The sequence below is a fragment of the Rhinopithecus bieti genome, unplaced genomic scaffold, assembly GCF_001698545.2.
Source record: "Rhinopithecus bieti isolate Rb0 unplaced genomic scaffold, ASM169854v2 scaffold_17971, whole genome shotgun sequence".
Taxonomy (NCBI): Eukaryota; Metazoa; Chordata; class Mammalia; order Primates; family Cercopithecidae; genus Rhinopithecus; species Rhinopithecus bieti.
Genome location: NW_016809834.1, coordinates 2,520,615 through 2,533,982, shown reverse-complemented (window position 1 = coordinate 2,533,982; position 13,368 = coordinate 2,520,615). Strand labels below are relative to the sequence as shown.

Here is a 13,368-nt window from a genome sequence, read left to right as displayed (position 1 = left end):
GATATATTTCTACTGGCGGGGGCTGTTGTTTTTTATTGTCTGCCGTTATCTTCAGGGCACGAGTGAGGGGTGCGCGCTCTGGGCGAGTGTCGCTGCTCGGATCGGGTCGAAAGAGGCAATTTTGCGGGTGGGGGAGGGAGGGGGAGACCTTGATTTCCACCAATCCCCGGGCGTTTGTCTGCGAAGTCCAGGGCGCAGCGGAAGGCTGCGGCGCGCCGCTGAATTAACTGATGAGAGCGAGTTCTTTTCTTCTCCGGGAGGGGTGGAGAGCGAGGGTCCTGGCGGGTGAGGCGGAGGAGCCCGGGGCAGGATAGCGGTCCCGGGCCGCCGTGGAAATTTCCAAGGACTTGGCGCGGCGCAGAGAGCGCGTCTGGGGGGGTTGTCTGGCGGCGCAGCAGCGCGGGAGGCGGCGAAGGGCGCAGGAGCATCGCTTGGAAGGGGACAAGGGGACGCCACGGGCCAAATGTCTGGGAGAGAGCCAAGCCTTTTCCCGGACCCTCGCCGAGGGCGACCGTGATGCGGCAGAACCGGCCGGAGCGACTCGCCGCCACCGCTGTCTGTGCTCTCGGAGACCCCAGCGCCCGCCTTCTGCAGGGGAAGCGACCATGGCCATAGATCGTGACTTGCCCCCTAGCCACTTCCCCTAGAAAGAAATCCTTGGAAAAGTTGCATTTTAAAAAATCCTTGCGCTGACCTTTGGGGCCGACGGGGCAGAAGAAGCGTGCGTGCGTTTGCAAGCAAGAGAACGAAAGGTGTGTGTGCATGGGGGGCCGGCGGTGGGAGACCCTCCGCTGCCACTTCGCCTAGCTTTGTGCTGAGGCCCCGGCCCCCGCCCCTGGGACGCCGGGGCTGCGATGAGCCCCTGCGGGCGGGCCCGGCGACAAACGTCCAGAGGGGCCATGGCTGTACTGGCGTGGAAGTTCCCGCGGACCCGGCTGCCCATGGGAGCCAGTGCCCTCTGTGTCGTGGTCCTCTGTTGGCTCTACATCTTCCCCGTCTACCGGCTGCCCAACGAGAAGGAGATCGTGCAGGGGGTGCTGCAACAGGGCACGGCGTGGAGGAGGAACCAGACCGCGGCCAGAGCGTTCAGGTACTCCTGCCCTCACGGCTCATCCTCTCTAGCGTCCTTTCCTCCCCCAGTGCAGAGGACAGGGTCACCGGCGAGGACCGCCTTGCACCGCCTCGCAGAGGCATCCCTTTCATCCGCTCTTCCATGTCCTTTCCCTCCATTTGTGCCATTCCCAACCTGGAGACTTTAGTTAGGGTCCCTTCCCCACCCCTGACCCCCAGAGATGTGCAGACACCTGCTTTGCGCAGGTAAAGACTCGACGCATTTCTTCAGAAAGCGGAGTTTTATTTAACAATTTACGGATAAACAGAGGGAAGGAGAACCCAGAATAACTTAGTCTCTTGCACTTAATGAGAATCTATCTCTTGGGCTCTGCAGACATTTGAAGCTGTAGGGAACAAGAAGCAGGTAAAAGGCATCTCCCCGAGGTGGGGTGCACAGTTGGTAACATAAATCCCCAACGTCGGAGTGATGGGCAGTGGAAACATGGACGGATCCCGCAGCTTTGCGCAGTGTGCCCACAGCAAATGCATAGTACAGACTGACGTCCTACTAAGAGACGATACTGTGCAATTTTGTGTTGAAATGTCAAACAACTTTCTAGTATTATTATCTCATCTTGTTGACCACATATTGATTCTTCAGAAGGATGAGTAACTTCCCCAAGGTCATTACTTTTGACCTGTGGGTGCTGGATTTTTCATCACTTAAAGCTCCAAAGCTCCCAGCTCTTTTTATTGGCTTAGACTGTGGATGCCTCTGGAAGATGGGAGATGTACTTTAAGTAGGCACCTGAAGTCAGAAAACAAACAAAATCCCCAAGCCAGGTTGGAAATCAGAACTCTGAGGATTACTCAGAGGTTGTAGATCCGCTTCCTTTCCGGGAATTTTAGATTGAATGTCTAAAAATAAGTTACGGCAGCAGGGGTTGTGTAGTTAGATTGGAGGGAAGGCAGAGCTGCTTCCCCTTCCTCTCCACCTCCACAGGCATGTTGAGGGAACATACGGGTGCTTCCACCACTGCGAGGTGCCCCTTTCACCTTTAGTCCCTGGGGCTGAAGATGCTGCCGTTGGCTTCTTCCTGTGATTGTAGTGGTCTGGGTGGTTGGAAATGCTCTCCTCTGCTCTGCAGAGGATCTTTCTAATCAGTGCAGGGGCAGGTGAGTTCTAATGTAAACATTTTTCACTACAGTTATTTACAAATATTCAGGAGCATCTATACATTTTTAAAAACTTTTAAACATATGGTTTCCTTCTCCTTCTCAGGCCTCCTCCTGGAAAGAGGGTTAAAAAGATAACAGAGCCAACTTGTTTAGAGGAAGGCAACTGCATTCTCCTTGGAAGGGAGGACTTTCCTTCTGTCTTTTTAGAACTCTACCATCATTGAATTTAAAAATAACTCCACTCTTCCTAAAAGTATATAAGGGTTAATTTTTTCTTTCCTTCACAGTGTTGATTGTGGGACTCAAAAACAGGCAAAGGCATCACATCCAGCAATTATTTTCCCTAAAGACAGAAAGCACTTTCATTTCAGGTGATCTAAGGAAATGAGTTAAGAACTTCCCATTGGTTTGCAATGAAAGAGTCCATTTTTTTAATATAGGAGGAGGAATAATGAAGCCCTGTTAGAGGATAGATTTCTTGTTAGAGGACACAATCAAGTGGAAAATGCTTCATATTCTGAGAAACACAGGCTGATAGTTTCTGAGACACATTTGTTCCTTGCTTTCTGTAGCCTGGAGCAATCTTCAATGTGTTTGCATGTTATTTGGTCTGGTCTTTATGTGCAGGGAATTACTTATTAAAATCCATACACTATAAAAACGACCTAATCACATATCCCTCAAAGTTAGTGGCTGTAAAACCATGTAAAAGGCACCATTGCTTGTTGAAATAAGTTTGAGCTTCAGAGTAGAATTCTGAATTTGTACACTGAGTATGCTGTGACTAGATAAACAGCAGAGAATCTTTGGCAAGTTACTATATTTTTTGAGTCCTGGCTTTCTTGTTTATCTATATTGCAGAGTTGTTAGAAGGTTTAAATTTTTAATAAAAACTGATGCCAAGTATCTGGTACATTGTGTACCCAGAAAATGGTTGCTTTGTAATTGTTATAAATTATAATTTCTGGTATATGTTATAACATAAATAAGGAAATCTGGTCAGCCTATGAGAATTTGGAATGTTTCTCCTGCCAGATTTACAGGTAAACATAATTGGTCCTTACCCCCTCCCCAACCACGTACACTTATGCTAATGAACAGGGACAAGACACTTTGAAAGGTGGGAGAAGTTTCATAGCTTGAGTTAATTATTTTTTTTACATGCACATTTAATGTTCTTTAACATTTGGATTGTTAGTATATGGCAGTAGTGTTTATTTGTTAAATATTAGACCAGTCAGTCAGAAGCCATTATTGTGTTAAGGAGACACAACTTTGACAAACAAGCATCTGTTTATCTCCAGTCTGAAACATCTTCTGCATAAATAGGAATATATGCACACAAATGCACAAGGTGCATTTATATGTGGAGTTTTATGTGAATTTATTCACAAATCATGGAATGGTGTCATATATGTATAAAAATACATATGTGTATACATATGCAAATACAAACATTTGCAATCAGTCAATTGACCAATATTTTATGAGTGACTACCCTGCATCAGATACGTGTTAGGCCTTAGGGGATTGCAGTGAATAGAATGGATAGATTGCCTCCTCTAACAACTTGCCTCCTAGTAGAGGATGATTGACACACAATTAAATAAATACGATGACAATATACGGTTAAATTCTATGAAGAGAAAAGAGAGTGTTTCCCTATGTTTATAAACACCAAAATTTAAGATTTAATTTTGCCCTCTGTGCTTCCATTTACTTTTGTAATTTTCTTCTTCTTCTAGCTCAGTACTTGATATGTACTGAATTCTCGGAGGAGAACCTTGTCAAATTGCATAGGAGATGGCAGGAAGAAAGTAAGAAAGCTGTAAGAGTTTTGAACAGAACAGGAAGTTTTCCTAATGTTTATGTGGTGATAGAAAGATGAAGGAATCAATAGAACTTATTATAGAAACTTTCTTAATTCTTGTTGCTTTTGATTAAGTGATATTATGGGAAATGCCAAACCAAAGTAGTGTTTGTTTCTTCCTCCAGATCCTCATCCATTTCATTTGCTCCTCAGAAATGAACCTGAACTCAGAATTCATGTGCAAGGCTTTATTCTTGGCATGTGACATGGTAACAATAATAGTAACAATTAAACTAGCAAGTTAGTAGGTGCTTATTATCTGCCTGACACTATGCTAGTATGTATTGTCTCATTTAATCCTCATAAGAATCTTGTATAAATGGATATATCATTATTCACTTTTATGAAAATGAACATACCCTGGTCTTCAAGGGAATTGCTATAATCCCATGGAAGAGACAGATAATGTATATAATTAACTAACTGGAAATAGGGCCATCAAAGAGAGGAAACATAGCAGAGTGAAAATGTTATGGATTTGGGAACTGTCAGAACATGGTTGGAATTCTGGCTGTATCCCTTTCCAGTTATGCAATCATTGGTAAGTCCAACTCTCAGAGCTTTAGTTCCTTGATTTGTAAATTGGGGCTTGTAAGAATGTCTTACAAGTTTCTGGTGAAAACTACATGATAGCATATAGACAGCACCTGGAATGATGCTTGCCACATGTCTCTGTTTAATACGTGATTGTTGTAACAACAGAAACACCAGTGAGTGCTGGGGACGTTCCCACAACATGACATTTAATTCTACTGAAGGGAGGGAAATCGGGTTTCAGAGAGGAGGTGGTGTTTGGAGTAAGCCTCCAAGGATGGTAGGGTGGCATCGTGGTAAGAGGTGAGGATAGAAGTATATGCCAGGCAGAGAGAACAGCAAAATCAAGGCGGAGAGATTTGGAAGTGCCTGGTGTGTTTACTGTATGGGAAGTTATTAAGTCACCCATGGAGACCACCATAGGAAAGTGGGCTGGGTAGTAAGACGAAGCCGGGAATCTTTGAATGTATTTAAGGTGTGGCTCATTAGAAATGGACAAACATCAAGGATCTAATGGTACTGGCTGCATGTTAGCTGTCAGCAGAGATGGCACATCACTGTTACCAGTGGGTTTGGGAAATAGAATAGAGGTTAATACAGTGAAGTGGTTGTTTTGAAAATTCTGTCGACTCATTGGGTGGTAACCATTACTCTAAGCAGTCAAGTTCTTTCTTTTTCAAAATTCTGAACAAACGACTACTTTCAGCAGTTCCACCTTTATGCGGCCTCTTTTATTTCCCTATTTTTGAATCCAGGGATGTTAAAAGCTCAGAAATTTCCATAATTGTCCTGGTGGCAGGAGAAGGGCATTGGGAGTGGAGGGGATGAGCGTAGGTGCAGCCACCTGTATGGATAAAATGTAAGTTTGGTGTTTGTAAGTTGGAGATTTATGGAATTCACTTTGAAAAGGTAGTTTAGGAAAAAGAGGGTTTAATAAGTTTTGGTGCTCAAGAAAATATGCTACAGTTATGTTGCAAATTTACAAATGTGGAAAAAAATCTCATCAGCAATGATCGCAATAGCAAAAATCAATCACTAACATTTATTGGATACGTAAAATATACCAGGCCCAGTTCTTAGCACTTATATATGTTTTTTCCCCCAAAGCAACCTTATAAAGTAGGTTTGTGTATGTTCCTCGTTTTACAGATGAGGATATGGAGGTTTAGAGAGATACATGAACAAAATGATCGAGTTTGATTTCCAACCTGGAGCTATTTAATTCTAAACCTCATGCTTGTTCCCTGCTAATTTTGGATAAATGAAGCAATGCTATATACATCTCTCTCATGATTTGGCTCTGATTACTTCTCCAATGTCGTCTTTCATCAGTTTTTTCTTTTTATTCTTTGCTAATATTGGAATAATTATGGTTCCTGAAATAGGCCAGGCTGTATTGGGTTTGCGCGAGCCATCCCCTCCACCTGGAATGACTTGACTTTAAGGCCACATCTTCCTGCCTTTCACCTGGCCAGTTCCTTCTCATCTATTGACAGTACATTATAGTGGTTAAGAGCAAAGATTCTGAAGTCAGCTGTGTTCAAATCCTGATTCCATCACTTGCTGTGTTGTTGAGCAGATCAGCCTTCATTGCTCATTTCTCTATCTGTAAAATGAAGCTTCTTAAAGGATTGTTGTAAGAATTAGAATAGATAATGTGTTTAAAATGCTTAGAACTATGTCCAGCATATAATTAATGCTCAGACTTATTAGTTCTCCTCAAGGTGGCTTCCCCTACTCCTTCCTCCCTTCCCAGGCTGTGCTTAGAAGCTTCTCCTCTCTGTTGTCTTAATACCATGCACATATGCTTGTAATCCTTTCAATTATTCTAAATACCTACTACTCTGTGTCTAGCACTTTTACTATAGGATAGGAGATGCTGGGTCTGTAGCTGTGAACTGAACAACATTTTTGCTTTCTTGGAGTTTATAGGATAATGATGAGAGACAGAAAGTAAACAGAGAAATATACAAATGACTGGTAGCGACAGGTGCATTAATCATGATGTATTAAAAATATGAGTGCACTTGCCTGCCTTCCCTGCTAAATTTTAAGTTTCTCACAGACAGGAACTGTGCCTCATTCATAGTTGCATTCCCAGAGCCCAGCATGGTCCCTGGTATGCTACATTTTGCTTAGATATTATGTGAATGAATGTTTAGGAAGGTGTGGAACCAGATAGCCACCCGATCGGTCAACAGATATTTAATGAGACCTACTGTGTGTCCAGCACGCTGTTCGGCAGTGTAGCAGATCAGAGGAGTAAGCATCCTTTATATTCTCAAAGAGCTGTTACTCTAGAGCACAGGTTCTTAGTTTCAACCCTCCTGACGTTTTAGGCTGCATACTGCTTTGTTGTGGAGTGCCGTCCAGGCACATTGTAGAATGTTTAGCAGCATCCCTGGCCTCCGTCCACTAAATGAGACAACCAAATATGTCTCCAGAGTTGGCAAAATACCCCCTGAGGGGAAAAGTGCCCCTGACTGAGAACCACTGATTTGCAGGAACAAAATCTGCCCAATCGACAGGATTTAAGAAACCTTGAAAGTATGCGTAATTAAGAACTAAATTTGGAAACTACAGTATAAATGCTTTGACTGTTTAGAGAAAGGAGCTGTCTCTGTGGGCTCAAGTTGTTGGAGAAGGCCTCCTGGAAGAGGACTGAATGAACTGTACTTGATAGATAGGTCTTGGTTAGGGAAGGGTCAGGAGAGGGGAGGCGTTTTAGGATATTTATATAAGCAACCGTCTCTGTTGAAAGTATATATAAGAGCTGTTTAAGATTTTCATGAATGTTCCCCTTAATCCCTGGTGAGAGGGGTCCATGCTCTGTGCACTATAAGGGGCCACATCCTTCTTTTTCTCTGGTTTCACCCTTTCTCAATGAGGCAGGGTGTTAATGGGACCTTTCTAGACCCTGAAATTTCCTGCCCAAATGACCCAAGTCTACTTCCACAGCCTGCCTGCCTGCCTGCGTGGGGCATTTTCCCCAATCTTCTTCCTGAGAGTGGCTTGCCCCCTGGTGTGTACAATCCTAGGCCACACATCAGAGGGGGTAAGGGACGACTAAGGGACAGCTCTTTGAAGGAGACATTGTGGAAGGAACTTTGATATGGGGCTGTGGAGCCGACATATGCACATGATATAGGCTTGCCCTGTGTCCCCAGGTTGCAGGACCAAACTTCCTGGAGTTTCAGGAGTCTAAATGTGAATCTGGCATTCCAGATTGTTTTGTAGGTTTATTTTTCCAGGGAGGAGAATAGAATATGTTTTATGGGTTTGTTGGTTTGATGATAACTTCTCAATATTAGATACAGTTGTACTTTTGTTCTCTGCCTTGCAAATGGAGGTGGTTGGAGAGTTTTGGTCTGTACTGCATAATCAATACTCAAGTGAAAAATTATAGTGGGATTTTTTGAAACTTGGGAGTCTATCAGTCTTCATTTGAGAGCAGAGTGTTTTAGGAAACTAGTTGGATCAATTGAATAATTATGTAAGTTAGTATAGAGTGTGGTCAGTTAGTCTTTTGACAAAGTTGTGAGTCATCTTGGAAATAATGATACTATGTATCATTAATGTAGTCTCTCATGATGGATTTGATAGACTTCTGGTAAAATAATCTACTTTAGCTTCTCATTCTGACCTGGCTCTATCAGGAGCTGTGTGGCCTTGGGCAAGTTACTAACTTCTCTGTACCTTTGTTGCATCATCTGAAAAATGAGTATAATGTGCTAATCTACTTCATAGGTTTGTGATGATAATTAAATCAGATAACAAATGTAGAATCCATAGCCATCCTCACCTGGCTGGGTGGGATGACAGGAAGCTTGTTCTCACCTGGAAAATGTCTGGACTTTGGAATCCCAGAGATCAGGATCCAGTCTTGGTTCTGTCATTTATCAACCTTGTGACATTGAAAAATTTACTCGGTCTTGCTGAGCCTTAGCTGCAGGTGGCAATAGTTACCTTGAGAGGATTAGTTGTTGGATAATTGCTAATTATTAGTCCATCATGAGGAGAAAATCCATGCCTTTGGACACATTCTGTGCCTATTAATTGCACTTTCTGTAAAAATATCTGACAATGAAATGTGACCTTGTGACACACCCTCTTTTTTCACGGAATTAGTGTTGAGGGTGCTGTACTATGGCCTGAAAAATTTTATGGAAGACAACAGAGTCCAGCAATCAATCAACTGATTTCAATCATTCATTCAACCACGTTTGCTGAATGTCTACCATGTACCACTTAGGTGCTGGCAATACAGTGATGAATACAAGAATGTGGTCCCGGATTTGATAAAATTTATAATCTAATTAACAGCAGTTCTTCCATATCTGTGGGTTTGTTTTCCGTGGTTTCAGTTGTCCATGGTTAATTTGGTCCAAAAATATTAAATGGAAATTCCAGAAATAATTCATAAGTCTTAAGTTGTGCTCTGTTTTGAGTAGTGTGATGAGATCTCGCTTTGTCCCACTGCATCTTGCCTGGGATGTGAATCTTTCCTTTGGTCAGCGTCTCCACACTGTTGACACTTGCTGCCCATGAATCATTTAATATCCATCTTGGTTGTGGGATCACCATGCTTGTGTTCAAGGAACACCTATTTTACTTTACCAATGGCCCCAAAATGCAAGAGTGATGATGCAGGTATATTGTTATAATTGTTCTATTTTATTATTGCTATTATTGTTAATCTCTTACTGTGCCTAATTTATAAATCAAATTTTATCCTAGGCATGTATGTATAGGAAAAATAGGAAAAAATGGTATACAGGGCTTGGTACCATCTGAAGTTTCAGACATCCACTGGGGATCTTGGAATGCATCCTCCACAGATAAGAGGAGATTCCTAGTTTCATTCCTTAAATCAGTAAGAAACTGAGTAACGTGGGGTTCCAAGTCTTACAGTTTGACTGTTTTGGATAATGATAATGAGCTTTGAAGGAATCGATTTTTTCCCCTTTCTGTTGAACTGTGTTCTAGCTATGGCATTGCATGAGAAGGAAGCAGCCAAGACCGTAAGAGCTGTGTCACTCTAATTAGGTACCAGGAGGAAGTGGAAATGAATTTAGAGTCACACATTCTCCATTTTTCAGATCTTAAACACAGAAGACACTACTAGAGATTTCCAGGTGACCACAATGAGAAAAGGGCCTTTTGTACCACTATGTCTTGCCTGGGATGTGAAATCTTTAGTTTGTTTCCATTATTGATAAAATAAACATATATAGTGTATGATTTTATGTTCCCCATGTTCATTTAAACAATTCATAGTGTTATATTATTTGTCTGATTTTGGAAAGAATACATATTTACTATAGAAAATTTTAAATGTAATGAAAAGAAGAAAAGCCTGCTCAAATTCCCTCACTCAGAAGTACTCATTGTAAACAGTCTCTTTTATGTGTGTTTGTTTGTATGTGTGTATTTCTAAATTGTATGTATTTTGTATATTTAATTTTATATCCTCTTTTATTCATTCAAAATTATACCTTTAGTATTTTCTCATATAATTAATTAATTTTTAATTTACAAACTTGTGAAAAAATAGCTTTATAAATTTTTATTTTGGAAAAGTAATTATTTATTTTCCAAGTATTACCATAAAAAATACTTTTAAAAGATTGTTTATGCTGTTGACAAATTTATGCTAGACTTCTTTTCTTGAATGATTTCTTCATGTGTATTTGTTGTATAGCTGTGCGTAGGAAATTAAAAAGCCTCTCTAAAGATCTGTACTTTCTCAAGGTTGATATTTAAAGGATAAAAGCAACACTATTTTCATTTGTAAAAGTAATTGACATTTAACAAACATCGCTAATATTTTGGTTTATATTCTTCTGGATCATTCAATGCCAATGTGTGTATAAATGAAACAAAAATATAATGACTTCGATGGTACATTGCAAATATTTTTCTAGTGGTAGTATATGCAGTCTACATTATCTCTTTTAATGACTCTAAGATTTTCTGTTGTTAGGATAGATACAAATTTATTTAACTAATCTACTGTCATTGGATAGTTATGTTGCAATTTCTCACTTTTATGAATAATGATGTGGTGACCATCCTTTTGTGTATATCATAAACACTTACATGCTTATGAATTTCTAGAATTAATGTTTACACACTTTTTAGTTTGAAGTGCCAATTCTTTTTTTAAGATCTTTTTAAAATTTTTGTTCCTTGAGTTTATTCACTGCAAGCATTTATGCTACTACAAGCATTTCTTCCATGCCATTAAACATTAGCCCAGACATACATTTCAAAGTTTGCATAATTTTCTGTCATATGAATATCATTAAATGTATTTAACCAATGATCTTTGTTGGAAATTTAGTTTATTTACTATGTTATGATCATGAATAACACTGTCATTTGATGACTTTAAGTTGGCTTAATTCTATGTTGGTATTTTTCTTTCTTTTTTTTTCAACTTTTAGTTAGTTCAGGGGTACATGTGCGGGATATGCAGGTTTGTTTCATAGGAAAACATGTGCCATAGTGGTTTACTCCACATATCATCCCATTACCCAGGTATTAAGCCCAGCATTCATTAGCTGTTCTTCCTGATGCTCTTCCTTCCCTCACCCCACCCCTGACAGGTGTGTTGTTGTTCCTGCCCATGTGTCCATGTGTTCTTATCGATCAGCTCTCACTTATAAGTGAGAACATGCGGTGTTTGGTTTTCTGTTCCTGGGTTAGTTTGCTGAGAATAATGGCTTCCAACTTCATCCATGTCCCTATGAAGGATATGATCTCATTCCTTTTTATGGCTGCATAGTATTCCGTGGTGTATATGTACAACATTTTCTTTATCCAGTCTATCATTGATGGGCTTTTGGGTTGATTCCGTGTCTTTGCTATTGTGAATAGTGCTGCAGTGAACATATGTGTGCATGTATCTTTATAATAAAATGATTTATATTTCTTTGGGTTTATACCCAGTAATGGGATTACTGGGTCAAGTGGTATTTCTGCCTCTAGGTCTTTGAGGAATTGTCACACTGTCTTCCACAATGGTTGAACTAATTTACACTCCCACCATCGGTGAACACCAATTCTTATATCTGGCATCTTTGGTTGTTCATAGAAAATCTCTGGCTTTGGCTAAGTGCAGATTTGGGGTTTTCCCTCTTTCAGTGTGCATAGTGATTGCATAAATAGCAAACATCCTGTGATTGTTAAATTAAATGATAAAATTTCCCTTAGGTGGATTTACAATAGGTCAGGCAACGAAAAAAGATCCCCATACAACTGGATATGTACAGTGGCAGGTAAACCCTTCGTTCGGGATTGCAGAGACCCAGCTATGAGGAATTTATGTAGCGCAGTGGTATATGTGCTTTTATTTTTCATGGTTATCCTCTCCATTACAGTACAGTTGATAATTAGCATGGTGTTTTATCTCCATTTAAAAAGCAATATATTTCTTTCTTCTAAGACTTAAGCAATTAAATAAAACTGCGATTTAAAAAGGACAATGAACTTTTACTTCATGATAAGGCAGAGATTTCAAGGTAAAAGAAAAGTGTCCTAGATAAAATGGAAATATTATGTTTAACAACTCTAATTTTAAGAGTCATTTTCCTATTTACTAAAATAAAACGTCCTCAGCTTGAATCTGGAGCAGATCATACCCACCTGGTGAAGGGTGGAGGTGTCGTAAAAAGGCACAAAAATTCCATGATGATATTTTGTTGGGTCAGTATTTTGGAGGTCATGTGTTGGTGATTACGACGACATTGCCAGATATCATCTGTATTGTGTCCTTCTGCTCCCTTGCACCTGTGTGAAATGGTTCTACATACTGTTGCTTTGGTGCTTTGGGGCTAGAAATGAAGTCTTGTTGATATTTGTCTGTCTCAAGTCCCTGGTCACAGCCTTGCTAAATGTCTAATGAGTAGTGGATGAATAAAAACATCAGATTGTCTGAAAGACTGGTAGACAGCTGTCTGAATACCTTTTAGGGGCAGTTTCATTTATTGTCTATTATTAAGACTCTAGGCTGTAAATATTCACTACTAATTCATTTATTCACTCCTTCATTCCTTTATTCAACAAATATGTATTCGATGCCTTCTATGTGCCATGCACAGTGCTAGGTACTGAGAACAGAGTGATAAACCAAGAGGATGCAGGCCTTCCCCCATACAGCAAACAAGCACGCGGCACACATTGGGAAAGAAGCAGCAACATTCTCCAGTCTCTCCCCTTCTTTATATGGAAGGAAAAACAAACACAGGTTTGCTTTAGCTTTTCAGAACTTAGCTGTGTCTGTCTGTGTTTGATTCAGTCCAGAAAGGGCCCAAATCGCCACTCTGGTCCATTCAGTGCGGTGCCTGAATCATGATTGCGATGGCAGAGGTTTCCATCTAGTTCGGTGGTATGATATCTTTGGACTCTTGCTAACCTATGCAACATGTGAAATGCTGGAGAGGAAAAGCACTTTAAAACCTTGCTGAAAGATACATGAGTCCATGGGGGAACACAAAGCTCAATTACTGGTAGAATCAAAGAGACAGAGGCAGGCTGGCTTGGATGGGCATTGCTCACTTTGTAAGCAGCTGTTCTCAACTCAACCTGCCACCCTGCAATAGCCAAGAAGAGGAAGTGGAGGGGCCGGCAGAAAGACTCTCTGGTGAGCTGAGTCAGTAGGCAGTGAGCTGAGTCTCAATTTGGGGTAAAAACACAGTCACTTCATTGTTTCCTAATAACTGCTCCAACTA

The 13,368-nt window shown here is 40.8% G+C and overlaps 1 protein-coding gene across 2 annotated transcripts in view; it reads left to right on the top strand.

Annotated features, from left to right (window-relative positions):
• The first annotated feature begins 372 nt into the window (after positions 1-372).
• The window catches only part of ST8SIA1 (ST8 alpha-N-acetyl-neuraminide alpha-2,8-sialyltransferase 1), a 145,787-nt gene continuing 132,791 nt past the window's right edge, over positions 373-13,368 (top strand). Inside the window, exon 1 of one of the 2 annotated variants that reach the window (XM_017890546.1) lies at positions 373-1,090. In XM_017890546.1, coding sequence (XP_017746035.1) covers positions 855-1,090 — 236 coding nt within the window. In that variant the 5' untranslated portion in view covers positions 373-854. The remainder of the gene's footprint in view (positions 1,091-13,368) is intronic. The other variant, XM_017890547.1, reaches the window with a different exon arrangement.